A 19,340-nucleotide genomic window follows, 5' to 3' on the forward strand; every position below is an offset into this window, starting at 1 on the left:
TGTCCTCCTTCCCTGGCTATGGCATTTCTCCAGAACTATTCACCTGGCAAAGATCCTCTCTCCTCCAAACAGCCACCAAACAGCAAAACACAAAATACAGCTGAATTTCTCCTGTACTTTCTTCGCTTATGTGGTTTTAAACAATACTCACTTAACAGATTGTCACCATACATAATAATCACCATATCACTGAAAATCTTAATGAAGGTGCTATCTCCCTTACACTGCTCCAAGCTTTCAAAAACTGCAAAGTAAAACTGTAGTCTGTAAATAAATACTCAGTCTAAATGCTTTCTAGTCATATGGACACCATATTTAATAGTGAAACTTTATTTGAAAGCTAATCAATAAAGTATCTGCTATCCAGTGATTTATGTCAAGTAATCACAAGAGAAGAGCCGTTTGTAGTAGTAGTTGGTTAGAATCTTTTCTCCCAAATGGAATTCAATTAACACAAGGAAATAAATAAAGAGTTCAAATTAAAGGTTTATAGGGGCCAAGGAGACAATGAGTGCAGCCATCCAAGGCAGTAATTTGTTTCATAATGCTACCTTAGGTTGTAGTCTTTGAACACAGAAACACTTTGTATATTAAATGACTATCTTTCCCTTCCACAAAGAAAACTATGCTTCTAAAGATATGACCCTCTAAAAAGTAGGGGAAAATCCTTTCATTTTCCATGTCTGATGGAGACAGGAATGTAAGAAATACTTCCATTTCCTCAATTAGAAGAAATGTGAACATAAAAAAGAAAACATAAATCCAATACCAAATGGTAAATGGCACTGGGGAGAGGTGGGACTGAGCATAGAACTCTGTCCTGTCTAAAATGGTGGCGGCTGTTTACTCTCCTTCAATACCATCCACTAGATATAACGCCAGCCACATCATTGTAAATTGTATAGTAACTAAAATTTTTTTAAGTGAAGAAACCAGTCACAAATATTGTATGATTTCACTTATTTGAGGGATCGGCGGACAAACGTATAGAGGCAGAAAGTAGAATGGGGGTAGCCTGTGACTGGGGAGAGGGGGAATGCAGAGCTGTTTAACAGGTATGAAGTGGGGCGCCTAGGTGGCTCAGTCGGTTAAGCGTCCGACTTCGGCTCAGGTCACGATCTCGCGGTATGTGAGTTCGAGCCCCACGTCAGGCTCTGTGCTGACTGCATAGAGCCTGGAGCCTGTTTCAGATTTTGTGTCTCCCTCTCTCTCTGACCCTCCCCCGTTCATGATCTGTCTCTCTCTGTCTCAAAAATAAATAAATGTTAAAAAAAATTAAAAAAAAAACAGGTATGAAGTTTCATATTTCTATTATTTTATTTGTTTGTTTATGTATTTATGTATTTATTTATTTAGACCAAGAGCACACAGGGGAGGGGCAGAAAGAGACCAAGAGAGAGAATCCCAAGCAGGCTCTGCGCTGTCAGCACAGAGCCCAATGCAGGGCTCAATCTTACGAACCTTGAGATCATGACCTGAGCCAAAATCAAGAGTCTGACGTTTAACTGACTGGGTCACCCAGGCACCCCATGGAGTTTCATACTTCTAAGATGAAAAGAGTTCTGGAGATGGATGGTGGAGATGGTTGCACACTAATATGAATGTACTGAACTGTACAATTAAAAAATGGTTAAGGCATGGCACTTGGCTAGTTCTGTCAGTAAAACACGCAACTCGTGATCTCAGGGTCAGGAGTTAGAGCCCCACAATGGGCACAGAGATTACTTTAAAAGAATAGTTAAGGGGCACCTGGGTGGCTAAGTTGGTTAAGCGTCAGATTTCAGCTCAGGTCATGATCTCACAGTTGATGGGTTCGAGCCCCACATAGGGCTCTGTGCTGACAGCTCAGAGCCTGGAGCCTGCTTGGGATTATGTGTCTCCCTCGCTCTCTGCCCCTCCTCTGCTCGCACTCTGTCTCTCTCTGTCTCTCAAAAATAAATAAAAATGTTAAACAAATTTTTAAAAATAAATAAATACTAGTTAAGATAAAAATAAACTTTATGGTAAACTTCATGTCATGTATATGTTATCAAAATTTTTCAAAACTTTTTCAAATAAAAAAGGAAATGGGTAAAATTAATTTTAATAATTATTTGAACCCAATATTATCATTACAATATATAATCAAGATAAAAAATATTAATGACTTCTTCCTTGCCAATTTGTATGCCTTTTCTTTTTGTTGTCTGATCGCTGAAATAGTTTACATTCTTTTTTTCAGACTAAGTTTTTTTTCAAACTCCCAGGTGTATTTTACCTGCACTGCACACCTTGATTCAGACACACCACATTTCAAGTGCTCAGAAGCCACACTAGTATGGCTACTGGCAATGCTACTGGAACAGCTCAGTTCCAGTTGACAGGTGACATGAAGGAATGTGACCAGAAACCTGGATTTTACTAAGAAATACCACACAATGTTAAATGTTAACACAACCAATTCATTTCTTTTTAAATTATGTAAGGAGTATTTGTATGGAGGGATAATTTTTATAAATCTTAAGTGTACTATTTGAAGAGTTCTGACAAACACATACATTAAGCACATAACACCCAAATTAAGATAGGACATTTCCATCATACAGTTTTCCTTCCCATCCATTTCTAGTTAATCCCCTCTCCTTGTCCCACTCTGCAACCCCTATTCTAATCTCTAAATCCACAGACTACCTTCGCCATTACAGAACTCCACATAATGGAATCATTCAGTAATAATCCTTGAGACTTAGATTCCTTCACAACATTTTGTAAGAATCATCCAATGTAATGTATGTAGACAGAGCTTATTCTTTTTCATTGCTATGGAGTAATCCATTTTTATGAACATATTGAAATTTTTAAAATCCATCTAGGCTGTTTCCAGTTTCGGGCCATTATGAATATAAATGTTACAAACATTCTTATAAATGGCTTTTGATGAACATGAATTCATTTATCTTGGGGATAAACCTATGAGCTGTATATTCCATGAGTTAAGAATGCGTTTTACATTTTTTAATGAAAAACATCAAAAGAAAAATAGGGTGCCTGGGTGGCTCAGTCGGTTAAGCGTCCGACTTCGGCTCAGGTCACGATGTCACAGTTTGTGAGTTCAAACCCTACATCAGGCTCACTGTTGATGGTGCAGAGCCTGCTTGGTATTCTCTCTCTCTCCCTGTCTGTGTCCCTTCTGTGTGCGTGCTCTCTCTCCCTCTCAAGATAAATAAATAAACTTAAAAAAAAAAAGAAAATAAAAATAGCTTGTGATGTGAAAATTGTATGAAATTTAAATTTCAGTGTCCATAAATAAAGATTTATTGGAACACAGCCATTCTTGTTTGTTTACATAGTGTCCATATCCGCTTTCGTAGTTCAAGGGCAGAGTCTGTAGTGGATATAATCAAGATAATCAAGTTGCAGCAAAGGCCATATGATTCACAGAGTCTAAAATATCCACCACCTAGCCCTTTACAGGAGAAGTTTGATCCTAGTCTTACACAATGCCTACAGTTAAAGTAAAATGTAGTCTTACTAAAACAATAAAGTTTCATTTAATGGAAAAATACTTTACACTGCTTGCATATTTAAATTTTAAATAATTTCTATTAAATTAAAATTTTAATTTCTCAGTCAACACTAACCAGATTTCAAGTCCTCAACAGCCAGCCAAATGTGGCTAACAAGTACTATATTAACACAGTTTCGACGCTTTTCCAAAATTTTAACATTACCTGATCTTATGCCCGCAACAACCCTGTAAGGCAGGTACTACTGGGACACCCCTTCCCCAGGTGAGCCACGTGAAGCTCAAAGAGGTTAGGAGGGCACCACTTTGTATGAGGGCACACAAAGAAAAAGTGATGGTCCAACCATTCAAAATCCAGCAGTCTATTGCTGTGACCCACACTCAGCCACTAGGCTCTACTGTCATGCTAAAAATCAAAACGTTCTTTCTACTGCAGGTTTGAACACTCAACATAAAACTGCGCCATTTCGGAGCTGGAAAATGGTCTAGAGAAAACCTGCTGGAAAATCCACATCTCACAGGTGGAGAACTAAGCCCAGGAACGTCTCAGACATGCAGCAATATGGTGACAGGACCATGAGCGTAACACTCCTGCCTGCAGGGGCTCCCTCCTCTTGTAATTTTTGGAGGGGTCATGGCGAATCAATTACATTTACTCATTATCAATGTCATCAAAGGGCATTTAATCAAAACAACCATCGTAGAATTGAGTACATTTCATTTTATAAGTAACTCACTCTTTTGTCCTAATTCTTTCTCCTTTCACTACAGACTGTGCCAGACTGCCACTAGATCAATAACCAGTCTGGGGAACACAGCCTAGAGGCTATGTGAGCCACATTATTGCACTATTAGCATTCGGAGACTCCCAGAGGGGCTGTAGAAAGAAATCATGGGGTCTGTCATCTTGGTTAAGAAAAAAAATTCCATCTTTATTCTCCCTACCCTAACCAAAAATTTGCATTTCTTTCAATTATGAATGTAGGCAACAAAGCGCTGTAGTATCATTAGCAGCACCTGTAACTTTGCCACCCACCGAAATCAGATATTTATATATCACATTACACTTGTTGTAGACATCTTCAAGTACTGTTTACGCTCCTCACTACTTTGAAAGTATGGTAGTTATTTAGGTCACTCTTAGGTCTCTTATTTAATACATTAACGAAGTAGTATGGATATTGCTATATAACATTCTTAAGTATCTTAGTTTTAATTTCAATATAATTGGTTTCCTTTGGACTCCTACGTCTTTGTATGTATTTAGAACATTATTCCAAGAAGGAGTGTCAGGCTGCCAAAGGAGCCCATGACACAAAACAGGTTACAAAACCTCCTCTAAAAAGCCCTACCTATACCTTCTCTCAGTCCTCACACCCCCCCACGGCCAGTCCTCAGAAAGAAGGAAGGCACAGTTCCCAGGGCAAGTGTCCACCATGTGGTTTCCTCATCAGGAATTCTCCAATGGTCCTCAATTTCACCCCCTGCTTCTCTCCTCCTAAATTATCCTAAGGTTTCACCATTTGTTTAACCAGCAAAATAGGGTGAGGCTAGAGAGATGCCTAGTGCCAACATTTAAGGAGGTGCTCACTCTCAGGATCGTGTAAATGCAGAATCAGCACTTGTATGGCCCAGAGTGTGACTTTCCCCTTAAAGTTATGTGCCCTGGGTGCCCCTGGCCTCACTCCAACTCAGGTCCCGATATAACCAAAACTATAAACACAGTTTAAGCAAAGCTCTTGAAAATGCTCTATTCGGTTTTCATTAGAACTCGCTCTCGGGGCGCCTGGGTGGCTCAGTCGGTTAAGCGGCCGACTTCGGCTCAGGTCACGATCTCGCGGTCCGTGAGTTCGAGCCCCGCGTCGGGCTCTGTGTTGACAGCTCAGAGCCTGGAGCCTGTTTCAGATTCTGTGTCTCCCTCTCTCTGACCCTCCCCTGTTCATGCTCTGTCTCTCTCTGTCTCAAAAATAAATAAAAACGTTAAAAAAATTAAAAAAAAAAAAAAAGAACTCGCTCTCAACCCCAGCTCCACATAAGAATCACATGGGGGAGCTCTTAAAAATCCCCACGTTCAGGCTGCACTCCAGGGCTAATTAAATGAGAATTTCTGGAAGTGGCCCCAGGCACCTGTATTTTTTAGTTTGCACTTAAAGCTCTCCAGCAATTCTCAAGTGCAAACAAGGCTGGGAACCACAGCCTGAGAAAGAGGACTTCTTTAGAAATCCCTTAGGAGTTCTGGGTGAACCTGAAATCCAAATGTTTTTTGTTTGTTTGTTTTTTAAATATTTTTTTAACGTTTATTTATTTTTGAGACAGAGCATGAACAGGTGAGGGTCAGAGAAAGAGGGAGACACAGAATCTGAAACAGGCTCCAGGCTCTGAGCTGTCAGCACAGAGCCCGACACGGGGCTTGAACTCACGGACTGTGAGATCATGACCTGAGCCGAAGTCGGATGCTTAACCGACCAAGCCACCCAGGCGCCCCTGAAATCCAAATGTTTGAGATTAAAAAGTGACAGATGATTAACACTCGGTCCTCATTCATCAGCATTCATCTCTTCATTCAACAAACATGCCTTGAGTGTCCACAGTGGTACACAGAGCAGGGGCTACCAGATCCTCCTCCCTTCCCTTTAGGTAAGCTTGCAGACTAGTGAGGAAGACAGAAATTAGACAAACCTATAAAGGAGTATTTACAAACTGATGAAAGTGCCATAAAGGAGCAGATGCTGAAAGTAAAGTAGGGAGGGGACAGTCACACAGAAGCATCATCTAACAGGATTAACCCATCCAAGGATTACCTAACTCCCTAGGGACATGTACTTTTGTTTTGACTTACTGTTTACTCTTCATTAGGCATCTTACAACACTGAAAGGATCGATATTAACTCATAGAAAACTGTTAGCTAACTAACCTTGTCTAATAGCAATGCAGGTGAATTTCATCCCAGAAGAGAGTCTAATAGCCAAGTCACAGTTTTATTGCTCTATAGGGCATTCATCAATTTTATATGTAATTTAGCAATCTTATTCCAGCATTCTTTCCTTCCAGGACTATAAATACTTCTGACTCTCCTGTACTTTCCTGAGCCAGCTTTACTCTATGCTGGTTCCTTCATTAATGAATTAATTTGACAGAACCTACTCTAGACAGGATGGTGGGGACAGTGCACAAATCCCGAAGGATGAAGAGGAAGAGCTAGCCATGGAAAAGAGAGGGGGAAAGAAACAGACTGCGGGGAATCCAAAACCTCGAGACAACATGGTCTTTCTTGCAGCGGGAAAGAGATGGCCCAGAAATGGCTAGAAGGCCAGGGAGGCTGGGGGCAAGAAAGAGAACACAAGGCGGGGCAGGTTTAAGATGAGGACGGAGGAGGAGGCAGAGACCAGATCACTCAGGGCCCTACAGATCAGTGTAGTGACTGAATTTAGTATGTACAATAAGCCAACCAGGGGAGGATTTCAAGGAGGAGGACAAAATGATCTGATGGATATTGCGATATTGCCTACTGCCGTATAGGCAAAGAGGCTGGAATAGAGAAGAGAGGAGGCCAAGAAATCAATGACAAAACCACTGTGGTATCCAGGTGAGTGGCTGAAGGTGGCCCAGTCTAGTAGGATAGAGAGATGGAGGGAGAAGGCAATAAGACTGGAGCCACACTGCCAGGACTGCTGACAGATTACACTGTGGACCGAGGCAAAGGGTGGAATCAAGGATGACTTCTAGGCTCCTGGCTTGAGCAACTGTAGATGGTGGTGGCTTTGACCAAAATGGGCAAGGCTACAGGTTAGAGGTTAACACACACATACACACAGACTCATGTAATTCATGAAGTAAGAACGGACTCATAACTCCCTGAGTGTCATGAGGCTACTACAGCCTTTCCGATCAGGTTCTCACAGAGCATCCTCTTTGGCCTTCAAGGTTTGTGTCATCAAACATTAAGTGAATGGATTTCAAGCAACAACTTGGAAAAGTCTAAGTGGCAGCTCAAAGTTTGGCCTAATCTTGCCCTCATTCTTACTTAACATATGCTGACTGTAAATAACATTTATTTAATAAATCTTTAAGTGAAGGAAGAAAATTCAAAATTAACTGAGTATAAACTGTCAGAGGCAAAAGGCAGCATCAGGATTTATAAGGTACAACTGAGAAAGCCTTACACTTAAGAAAAAGCGTTAATCCTTGACACATGTGATAATTTAGACACTCCTTCCCCCCTCTCTCCTCCTAGGAAATTAAGCTGTAGATGTAGGCACAAATCCCGTAAAAGACCGGTCTAACTTAAAATAAACAACAAAAGTGTCAGAAATTTATTCTTGTATACAAAAAGCAGCTTTAGCTTTTCCAGCAGATAAAAGTTGGAAGACACAACAATAAAGCTTAATGACCATTTACAGTGGAATGGAAATTTTCAGTGTCTACCACAAGTCCAAATACAATGTGATGTGACTCTAATCATAGCAAGTGACTTATAGCAGTGACTGCTCAGCCTTGTAGTCATAAATACCAAACTTGCCACTGAAATAACACTCCATCAAAAAACCTATTTTGGGGTGCCTGGGTGGCTCAATCAGTTGAGCATCCAGCTCTTGATTTCAGCTCAGGTCATGACCCCAAGGTTGTAGGATCGAGGTCCAAGCTGGGCTCCATGCTGTGTAGAGCCTGCTAAAGATTCCCTCTGCCCCTCTCCCCACTCTCTCAAAAAAATAAATGAGTAATGAATAAATAAAACAATTTTTTAAATCTATTTTAAGAAACCAAATTATGTAATACCGAGGGATGCCTTTTGGGGTCAGATTTTTTCCCCACTCAGAAAATACTCTGTGATTCCAGATTATAATCAGCACCTTAATAAAGAGAATAATCAAGAAGAGGCTACTATGCATAGTAATGAAGAGCACGGCAACTGGAGACTGAGATTCTGGCTCCAAACTCTACTAACCTGAAGGCTTTAGGCAAATTACTCAAGGCCCCCTAAACTTCAACTTCAATAATCATCTGTAAGATGAGGGTAAAAAGAGTGCCACAGTAGAGACTTCCAGTGTTCATCCACAGAAAGTTCTCTCCTTGCGGGTACAGGGGACAACTGCATGCCCCACCCCCCACTGCCCCAGTCTACCCTGCAGTTCAGTGGATCCACGTGACAAGTTCTGGCCAATGCACTGTGAGCAGCAGTAACATGAGTCACATCCAGGACAAAGCATTTAAATTGCTAGGGTGAGAAACTATTTCTCTGTTGCTTGGGGGGGGGGGGGGCACAAGATCAAGCAGCCAGGATCACAGAGGCACCACATGGAGGGCAGCTGCCCTAGAGGGTCACCATGACCCACTGCAAAGCAGGAAGCGAACCTTCATTTTGTTAAGGCACGGGGATTCCAGCAGAATTGGTTTCACAGTTTCTCGTACAGAACGTAAACACAAACACCTAATTTAGTAGGATGCTGGGAGGACTAAATGAGTTGGTACCTGGCACACACTAAACCTTTAAGAAAGATTAGCAGGATGATTGTGACTCTCTGATGGTTAGCGCAAAAGGACTTTGTTTCCCATAGTCAAGCCATCAGAATCTTCTCAGAGTTGTTCTACAAGGTTCCTGAACTCACTTTTACGTTTACAAGGCTTCACAGGACACATGTGGACAGTGGAGTGGTTTTTATCTCAAAATGAGGAAAAGGAAAAAGTTCCTGCATGGCTATGTGAGCATATGGAAGTAACTTGTATCAGAGGACGTCAGCATAACCCTGGAATAATCACCCTCTTCATAGGTACTTATAAACCCAATACTGAGACAGTATAAATGATGCTAAGAGTTGGGGCTTTGCTTTTTGTTTAAGTTGTGGAGAGTACTCAAACACTCAGTGGGTTGGGGGCAAGGATGGCAAGATAAGAAAATTTTAAACCAAAACTTTGAGAAGCTAAGTTCATTCTGCCAAAATCTTGGTAGCTCCATAGTACTTAATAATGATTAGAACGGTTATTTAGGAATTGGGGGATTAAAGGGCGCCTAGGCGGCTCAATCTGTTGGGTGTCTGACTTCGGCTCAGGTCATGATCTTGTGGTTCATGGGTTTCAGCCCTGTGTCAGGCTCTGTGCTGACAGCTCGGAAACTGGAACCTGCTTTGGATTCTGTGTCTCCCTCTCTCTCTGCCCCTCTCCTGCTCATGCTCTGTCTCTCTCAAAAATAAACATTTAAAAAAATTTTTTTAAAGGATGATCATATACAATATGACTGGCAGGGACAGGAAAGAAAAAGGGACAGCTCCATTCATACTCTCCCAGGTACTTGTGCCCTTGTCCCTAAAAGAACTTCAAATGACACTGCATATTCCTCAAGAGGAAAATTAAACTACATGTTACTATTTTGCCACAGGCTCTAGAATTCCTGTCCTGATCTCCTTCTGCTAAAGAACAAAATCTATTTCAGCTTTAATTCAGTTAAAAGGAATGAATCTCAGGTCACTCTCTTATTTTTTTCCTAAAGAAACAAAAAGAAAGTAAGACACCCACTACATTTTCTTACTTCATTTAACAGACACCTTGTTAGAAGCAAGGAGAAATTCCATAAATGCTTATACAACAGGCCTTAAGCCCACTAAAAATGGTTCTCATAAACAAGACACCTGTTGTGGACAATCAAACGTAAAAATGGGAGATACTTACCACATTTAATACTCTCTATCCGTACAGGAAGGCCAGACTGTGCTGCAGCAATCAATTTTAAGGCAATGTAAAACTGTGTTGGACCAAAATAACCAACCCGCTTTGCACCACACAGTTCTGTGATCTGAAAACAGACAAGAAAAACCAGGCTGAAAACCCCATTTCATAACAGGAAAATGAGACAAGATATATTATGAAATCCCAAGGATTTCACAGCATAGCTAACCAAAAACTCCCTGGAGAACCTATGTGTACACACTGGCTGGGGGGGGGGGGGGGGGGGGGTCTTGCAGTTCACAGGAAGATTTTCAGGTCAGATCATTAAATTCTACCTACTCATGATATTTCAGGACTCAGTGATTATTCCTCCTCTTTCAAAGAGAAAAAGAAAGGTGACAAAGGATGGCTGTTACTGTTCTTACAAAAGAGAGTGACTTGTTTCCGGGGGCAGGTACTAATGTCCAAAGTCTAGAAGAGCACTGGAGTGAAAAGAGAACACGTTAGTCATTACCACTACTTGTGGATTATCCCAGCTGATCAAAACTAAAAGTGAATTAATTATTCTTAAAGTTTTCAGGCAACAGTATTTCCTAAGCATTAAAATTACAATCAAGAGTGCTCACTTCAGAGAAACAAAAGAGAGGGGGCTATGAGCACAAATATCTTCAAGATCCTGCAATCTTTAATTTGCAGACCTTAAACTAACACATACCCTATTTGGTAGTTTAAAGATAACAAATATTCAGTAACTTTTTAAAGTTATTTCAAAGTAATAGATACTCAAAAACTCAAATAATAGTAAGTGGGGTGAAGATCTAAAAAGCACCCCCCACTTCCTATGGTCCAGAGGAAACCATTATATTCTTTTGGAAATGTTCTATGCATATATGTATATGTATATATACATATGTACATACATATACATATGTATATATATGTATATGTATACATGAATACATATATATACATATACATACATATATGTATGTATAAATGCATATACATATATACGTGTATATATGTATATATACATATATATACATATGTATATATATGTACATATGTATATAAATGTTTGTATATATAGCACACACCTGTGTTTTTCCTCTTGTATATCCAATACTTGATACAAACAGAATACCACATACTATTAGCAACTTGTTTTTCATTTAGCATTATCCCTTGAAAATCTTTTCTATCAGCACAGTTAAAATCACATCCTTCTTTTAACAACTACATGATATTCTGCTATAAATATACACCGTGGTTTCTTTTTTTAGTTAGTCCTTATGGATGGGCTTTTAGATTTCCAAACTATAAACAGCCACTAATTAATCTTAAGAAAATTCCTATGAAAATTCAACTCGGATGTCAGCAAAAAAAGGGGGTTATGAGGGCTTCCAAAAATTCTCTCTTCCATCAAAGCAGTGAGAAAACCGACAAAGAAAATGGACAGAACTCTGGAAATTAACCAAAGGCTTGCCGTTAGCCAGGGAGCATTTATTCAAGAAAAGCTGCTGGATTTCAGGAAGAACACTGAGCTTTGTGGTATTTAACTGGCCTTACACCCATGCCCCCGCCCCAACTGCGGGCATTTGCACTGTGGTTGCAGGCATCCCAAGCCTGGAGTCACAGCGAGACAGCCTAGCAGCCACAGCAGGGGGCAGGACAGGGCTGGGCTTCTTGAACGTACAGATTAGTGTTTTTCTTTCTCTCTCTTGGTCTTCCCTCCTTCTGATACTTCTAGTATTTCTCACAGCAGGTGGTCTACCTCTCCTAGCCCTAGACTAAGGAACTGGGGTTGCGGGAACAGAATCCTACCTTCTTGGCTGGACCCACCAGGAACAGAGCTTTCGGAGGAGAGGTGGGAAGCGGGTCGTGGCTCAAATACTGCAGATTCACTGTTCTTACCAAGATTTAGCAAATTTTCTTCAATGTTTCTCCATTTGCTGTATGTCCTCAGATCCATTTCCAAAGACTTCAAATGATTTTTTTTTTTAATTTTTTTTGTTACCAGCTAAAAGGTTGTTCCACTAGAGAGAGGGTCTGCTGTGCTTCTCCGGCTGCCATTCCAAAAGTCTCAATTCCCCCCCCCAACCCCACCCCCACTCATTCTTAAATGTTAAAGCAATAGGATGTTATGGTAAGGAGAACAGCCCTTGGAGTAAATGAGTTGGTTGTGAATCCTGGCCAGGGGACCTAATTAGCTGTTTGCATAACCTAAAGCAAACTACTTAACTCTCACGCCTCGATATCCCCATAAGTGTAGTAAGTGTAAAGAGAAATAACGTGCTTATCTCATGAGAGCTAAATTGGCAGTGCTGACAATAGTGTCCAATCAATCACAACTGTCTGATTTATGGATCTACTTGTCGTATTTTGTTCCCAGTCCGGCTGCATATTTGAATAACCTGAGGAGCTTTTGAAAAATACAGATAGCTAGGCCCTAGCCCCCCAAAGATTCTGCTTTACCTGGTCATTGGTGTGGCCCAGGCATGGGTATTTTTGCAAAGCTCTCAAGGTAATTCTAATGTGCAGCCAAGTTTGAGAATCACAGCTCTTTGAGTGCTCTCATTCTCTTTCCACGCTTCAGTTACCATCCAAACGATCACCAAATCACGTTCTCCAAACCTAACACCCCTCGCACTTTCCAAAACCCTAACACAGATACCCAATGCCATCTCAGACATACCATAAATAAGCCGCGCTCATTTGCCCCTCTCCACTTATCCTGGCATCTGCTAACTAATCTTCTGGCAGCCCTCACCTCAGTTGCTGATGTCAGCTATTCCAAATCCTAATTCAGAAACTTCTATTCAGTGGTAACCATATCCAGTTGACCCTACCACCAACCCATGTCCCTAACCAACGCTATCTTCTCCTCTGCCACAGCCTTAACCCTTCCCAGTGTCCCATCTGGCTCTCATGACAGATTTTTTTAAAATAGAATTCACAGACTTAACCATACAGGGACAGATTTAACTTTTTTCTAAATTTATCCCATTAGTTGGTGTTCTCGCAACAAAAGGAGCAGGCACTAATACGGAGAGAGGTGAAGAACCTGAGTGTGACTTTCAGGAAAAAGTTGAGTTTTCCTCAAGTGAACAAGTAGACATCATTACTAATTATCAGAATTTGTTTGTAGAAATATTGCTCTTTGAAACTTAAACTTTTTTGTACTACTTTGTATATTTAGCTTTTTACTGAAATATAATATTCATATAGAAAAGCATAACAGACATACAGAAAAGCATACCAATCCTAAGTGTATAGTGTATGGGGAGAGCAGCTTTCACAAATGGAACACAACTATGTAACTAGCACCCAGAATCAAGAAATAAAACATCACAAGCCTTCTAGAAGGCCCCCTTTGCGGCTCCTTTCAACTGCCACACACATGCCATTTTCCTAACTTCTAAATCCACAGATTATATAAAGTTCAGAAAAAGGCAAGACTAAATAGTCAAAGAGTATGTACCCTCGTGTCTGGCTTCTTTGTTCAATGTTGTTTGTGACAGTCTTCCAAGTGGTTGAGTGAAATTACGGTTCAGTCATTTTAGTTGCTATTCAACACTTGTGTGGATATATCACAAATTATTGATCCTTCTGTCACTGGACATCTGGATGGCTTCCACTTTGGGTTTATTCTGAATCGTGCTGCTATAATATTCTTGCACATATCTTGTCAAGACATGTAGACTGGAATACATTGCTGTGAAATACATTTCTCTATAGGTTTCTAAGAGTGGTAATTGCTGGCTTACCAGATATGTGTTATGTTCAGCATTAGCAGGTATGGCCACACTGCTTCACGTCCTAGCCAACACATGGTCTTTTTAGGCTTTCTCATTTTCACCATTCTAATGGGAGTGTAGTAGTATCTCGTTGTAGTTTTACTTTGCATTTTTTCTGAGAACTAGGAAGTTTATTATCACCTTTTCGTGGGATCATAGGTATTATGGTTCAGATACCAATTTCAAACTGTGGAGGGGGAGGTATCCCACACAGCACCAAGTAATTCTCCAGACATCCCCTGGGTGTCCCACAATTCAACTCAACTCTGACACGATTACCCAGAGTCAGCATCAGATTCCACAGATTAAGGGCTCAGTCCTATAAAACTACCCCTTGCTCCCCACCCCCTGCCCCTGCCACCCACTTCAGACACTGAGTCGAAAGCCCAGGTTGTTACCAACTGGCTATTAATCAGATTCCCATGACCCCCTCCTCAGATTCGGTTAATTTGCTGAAGCAGTTCACCAAACTCAAAGAAACATTTTACTCAGTAGATTAACAGTTTATTATAAAAAGGATATAACCCAGAAACAGCCAAACAGAAGAAATGAATAGGGCAAGGCATGGGGAGGGTGCAGAGCTCCTATGACCCCTTGGAGCACTCCACTTTCCCCAAATCCCCCTGTGCTCACCAACCCAGAAAGTCTCTGAAGCCTGTCCTTTTGCAGTTTTTATGAAGGCTTCATTACATAAGCATGGGTGATTAAATCACTGACCACTGCTGATGGATTCAACCTCCAGCCCCCTCCCCACCTGGAGGTTTGTTGGGGGCAGGTATCAAAAGTTCCAAACCTCTAATCACAATGCTGGCTCCCTAGGCGTCCACCCCCATCTTGGATGCCTAAGGGCTTTCCCCAAAGTCACCTCATTAACATATCAAAAGACACGTTTACTATTCCAATCACAGGAAATTCCAAGGGTTTTAGGAGCTCTGCCTGGAACTGGGTTGAACACCAAATATATATTTGTTACTGTAAATCACAACATTACAACAAGCCCTGTGCATGTGACTCTCTACTAACATCAATGAAACAGGAAGACGTGTCTCGTTCGTCAGTTTATTCTCTGCCATATTGTCTATGCTTAATAAATAGAAGTGGAATAAATAAGTTTTCTGGCCCATACCCCCCTCAGTTCATCTTCCAGTTCTGCCGGGTCTTCCACAGTGTGTGCATATTCCCCCTTCTGCCAGCTGGCAATACTGTTCTCATGCTACAGCATGAGACCCATCAGCCTGGAATTCCACCCTCGTCAGGATAATATTCTATCTCCTTAGGGGCATTAAAGTCCCTTCACAACCTGGCCCTGAGCCATATCTCTAGTTTCCTCTCTGAACACAACGAAGGGATGGATGGATGGATGGATGGATGGATGGATGCGCATGCACACGCACACACACACACACACTCTGTAGCTTCATTCCATTCCTCCCACTGTCACTGACATATCTTGTACTTTTACGTCTCGGTATCTATGCACATGGTGCAGAAGGTGGTAAACTAAACAGACTTAAAGCCAAAGTTGGCTTCCAACACAGAAAACTAATTAGTTTTATGACTTTGGGTAAATTCCCGAAACCTAATTTCCTCATATGTAAAACAGAGACATTGCCTCCCTCATAGGACTATTGTGAAGAAAAAAATGAAATAGTGTACTAAATGAACCTAATACAATGCTTAACCATATTCAATAACTGTTGGGTCCCATCCCTTTTACATGAAACGGGAACTTTTTTTAATGTTTATTTTTCAGAGAGAGAGAGAGCACGCGTGCGAGTGAGAGCGTGAGCGAGAGTGCACAGGGAGCCCAATGCAGGGTTCAAACCCACAAACCGTGAGATGGGGACCTGAGCCAAAATCAAGAGTCAGCCCTTGGGCACCTGGGTGGCTCAGTCGGTTAAGCATCTGACTTTGGCTCAGGTCATGATCTCACGCTCTGTGAGTGTGAGCCCCGCCCCGCATTGGGCTCTGTGCTGAGAGCTCAGAGTTGGATTCTGTGTCTCCCTCTCTCTCTGCTCCTTCCCAGCTCACTTGCTCTAGCCCTCCCTGCCTCCCTCTCTCTCAAAAATAACATAAAAAATTAAAAAAAAAAAAAAAGAGCATTTATCTGGCTGAGCCATCCAGCCACTGCACTGCCTCCATTCTTAAATGCCACTTCTCTGTAGCTGCTTCCCAAATCCCCAGGTATAGTTTATTTTCTCTGCGTATTCTGACTCTTCATCTATAAATGCCCATCACATGATATACTGTCTTGGATTTGCATCCAAATAAAAGGGGGGATTGGAGTAAGTAGAGCATATGGGTGCAACAAGAAAGCTCCAAAGTTGACAGCTGTTGAAGTTGGGTGATGGGTTCATGGGGGTTCATTCTCCTACTCGGTACTTAATGTGTATGTTTGAAATCCTCCACATTCAAGCTTTTTCATGTCCATTTCAGCACTTATCATATTATAATTATCTGTTTCTCTCTGCCTCCCATTAAAATGTCTTCTCTCCAAAGGCAAGGGGTAACTTCCATTCAGCTCCTAGCACAAGGATAGGCATCCAAGATTCGGTCAAAAATTTCTCAATCAAGTGAATGAACCAAACCTCACAAATAAAAAGTAACTGAGTTGTACATCTCTTACTGTGAATAAATAAATTACACATCTTCAGGTACAGGCTTGTCTACACATGGGAAAAAAACACCAACATCATCAATGTAGGTTCCAGCATCAATATAACTACCTTGCAGTATAATCCCTAAGAAATTATAATTCCTGACAGGTGAACAATTTAACAACTACTATTTCTGTCAGCATTAATTTATTATCAAGTTAACCTTCAGTTATTCCTTTGCCATAACTAATACACAGAATTGAAAAGCTCTTAACTAAAGGTAAATAAAACTGCTGGTAAACCTCCATATGGTCCTTTGAGACCAACACCCAAAATCTGACATTAGTCAACTGCTTTATTTGCCTTGGAAAGTGTCCTTTGGTCTCATGTACCATTAGAATCACTGCTTTGTAACAAACGTGGAATATACAGACATAAGTGAGGTAAGCCCATCGAGGTCACTTTTCTTGCTCTTTGTACACCAACCCTCATGTCAAGAACTTTCTAAAATATTCAAGCCACAAGAAGATAAAGTAATTATAAGCCTTTGAAACTTATGTATAGACCCTTGTAAGCCTGAGACCTCTCAATTCAAAAAGGAGGTTAATTTTGTAAGTTTTGTTTGTCAAGGTTCAAGATGTTCTCAGTCTAAATTAAATTCTCCGTGAAAGCTCTAAATTGTGGCTAGAAACATTTTAACACAAACTGAAGGAAATAAGGCGGTGCTTTATCCCAGATACTCAATTAGCAGGAGATATTTTATATAATTGCTCCTCCAAACAGTCCAAGTTGCCAAGCACTTCTCAAAATAAAGAAAAAATACAAAGATTCCACTCTTCTTTTTAAGTCTAAACTCCAAATCCGTAACACTCTCGGCTGGATCCATCTCAGTTTACACGTTGTGCAAGTTTGTGACACAGAACAAGAACCTATGGACTAGTATTTGTTTTCTCAGGTGGAAGGCCAAAGATGGGGGGGGGGGGGGGGGGGGGAGGAACGGATGAAATCAACTTCCTTACAGCTTACAGATGTACACTAAACTGTGGGGGTGCTGGATACAAATCAGAGAAATACACCATTTGGGAGGAACCTGGACAAAGTTCTGGAAGAAGATTGAAGGCCACTAAAATAGCTTACCTCCTACCTAATTCTGAAAGATTAAGTGACTGTGCTGAGTAATCAGTCCACACATGTTCCAGTTTGCCTGAAATAATACTTTCTTTCCTAGTTGAAATGTAATAAATTTTCAGAACTGTTCAAAGGTTGGAATAAGCTTCTCTCTTTCAAGTATTTTTAAAGACTTAAAAACCTTAGAAAGATTTAAAATTGTAAAAAGCCTTGTTGGGAGGGGTTGAAAGAATTCTGCAAAAGCACCAGTGGACCCTTATTTTCTATTCTTTCTCTGCTGTAGCTGCCAAGTTCAAATTCTTTGCTCACACATCAACTGCTTCAAGTCCTTCCCCTAGACTAGTGCAATTTCACACACCATCCTCCACACTCCCTCTATCATCTTATCAAAACAAGATCACCCCCCTTCTCAAAGGGACTTCCAGGGTTCCCTGCTTCTTTTCCTGTAAAATCATACTGCTGAGCATGGCTTTTGAGGCCTTCCCATCTGACCCAAACTACCTTTCCAACAACCCCATGTCTTTCTCCTCCCCACCCTGCATCTAAAGCTTCAGCCACTCCAGACACCAACCAGTCTCTCAACACATAAGAGCCATTCAGGCCTCTGGGCACCTGCTGTGCCCCCTGCCTGGACGCTGGAGGTCTCCCCCACTTCATTACCCACAAGGCTCATTCTTCAGAGCACCTCAGGACCAACCGTATGTTTGCAACCTTAATTCCATATGGCATGTTTTCTGCATTCCCATAACCCTTTTCACTAGCTTTCTACCACATCACTAGTCTTGCAATATACCAAAATCTGTATTTTGGTCACTGTGTCCACTGTACCCCAATTCCTTCCCCTGCCCCCCAACTGCCCAGCACAAGGCAACAGTGTATCTTTATCATTTTGTACCCCCAGACTCATACTTTACAATGCTTGCTATTTCTCACTTGCTCAATGAATGTTTGCTAAATTCATTCATTTTCACAGCCTATAGTAGCAGAATTGCTCTTCTTTTTCTCATCTCATAATTACTTTTACAAGTGGCTGCTAAATTGGCTTTAGTCATCTCACACCATATAGCCATAAGAGTTCCTGCAGGAATATAAGAGGATATTAACTTGTCTGTGCTCAGGTAGGAAGGACTGGTCAGGATTAAAGCACAAGGAAAGGCCTCCACCAGGCTTTATCCTGGCCCTCAGAGTCCAGAACATATCAGTAATGCTCCAGCCACTAGGTGCTCCATTGAACCACACTGCAGGCTTCTTCCTCCAAGCCTCCTGCTACTCAGCATGTGCCCAGGGGATGTCAGCCCCCATGTCACCCTCAAAAACAGAAATACAACTAGGGGTGCCTGGGTGGCTCAGTTGGTTAGGCCTCCACTCTTAATTTCAGCTCAGGTCATGATCTCATGGTTCATGAGATCGAGCCCTCATCGGGCTCTGCGCTGACAGTGGGGAGCCTGTTTGCGATTCTCTCTCCCTCTGTCTCGGATCCTTCCCCGTTTGCATGCGTGTGCTTTCTCTCTCTCTCCCTCCCTCTCTCAAAATAAAAAAATAAACATTTTTAAAGAAATATAGAGGACTATTTGAAGGACATGCTTTCAAGTTGTACCAGCTGAAGAGGCAGGTCAATTATCCTGAGTTTTCCTTTCCTGTCCATTTACACA

General features: G+C 41.3%; 1 protein-coding gene across 7 annotated transcripts in view; it reads right to left on the bottom strand.

Moving 5' to 3' along the window:
* Positions 1 to 19,340, bottom strand: part of REPS2 (RALBP1 associated Eps domain containing 2) — a 214,813-nt gene that overhangs the window by 148,463 nt on the left and 47,010 nt on the right. For all 7 annotated transcript variants that reach the window (XM_019418004.2, XM_019418001.2, XM_019418002.2 and 4 more), the window contains exon 2: positions 10,170 to 10,293. In XM_019418004.2, coding sequence (XP_019273549.1) covers positions 10,170 to 10,293 — 124 coding nt within the window. The remainder of the gene's footprint in view (positions 1 to 10,169; positions 10,294 to 19,340) is intronic.

This window comes from Panthera pardus, unplaced genomic scaffold, assembly GCF_024362965.1.
Source record: "Panthera pardus isolate Hobbes unplaced genomic scaffold, ASM2436296v1 HiC_scaffold_27, whole genome shotgun sequence".
Lineage (NCBI taxonomy): Eukaryota > Metazoa > Chordata > Mammalia > Carnivora > Felidae > Panthera > Panthera pardus.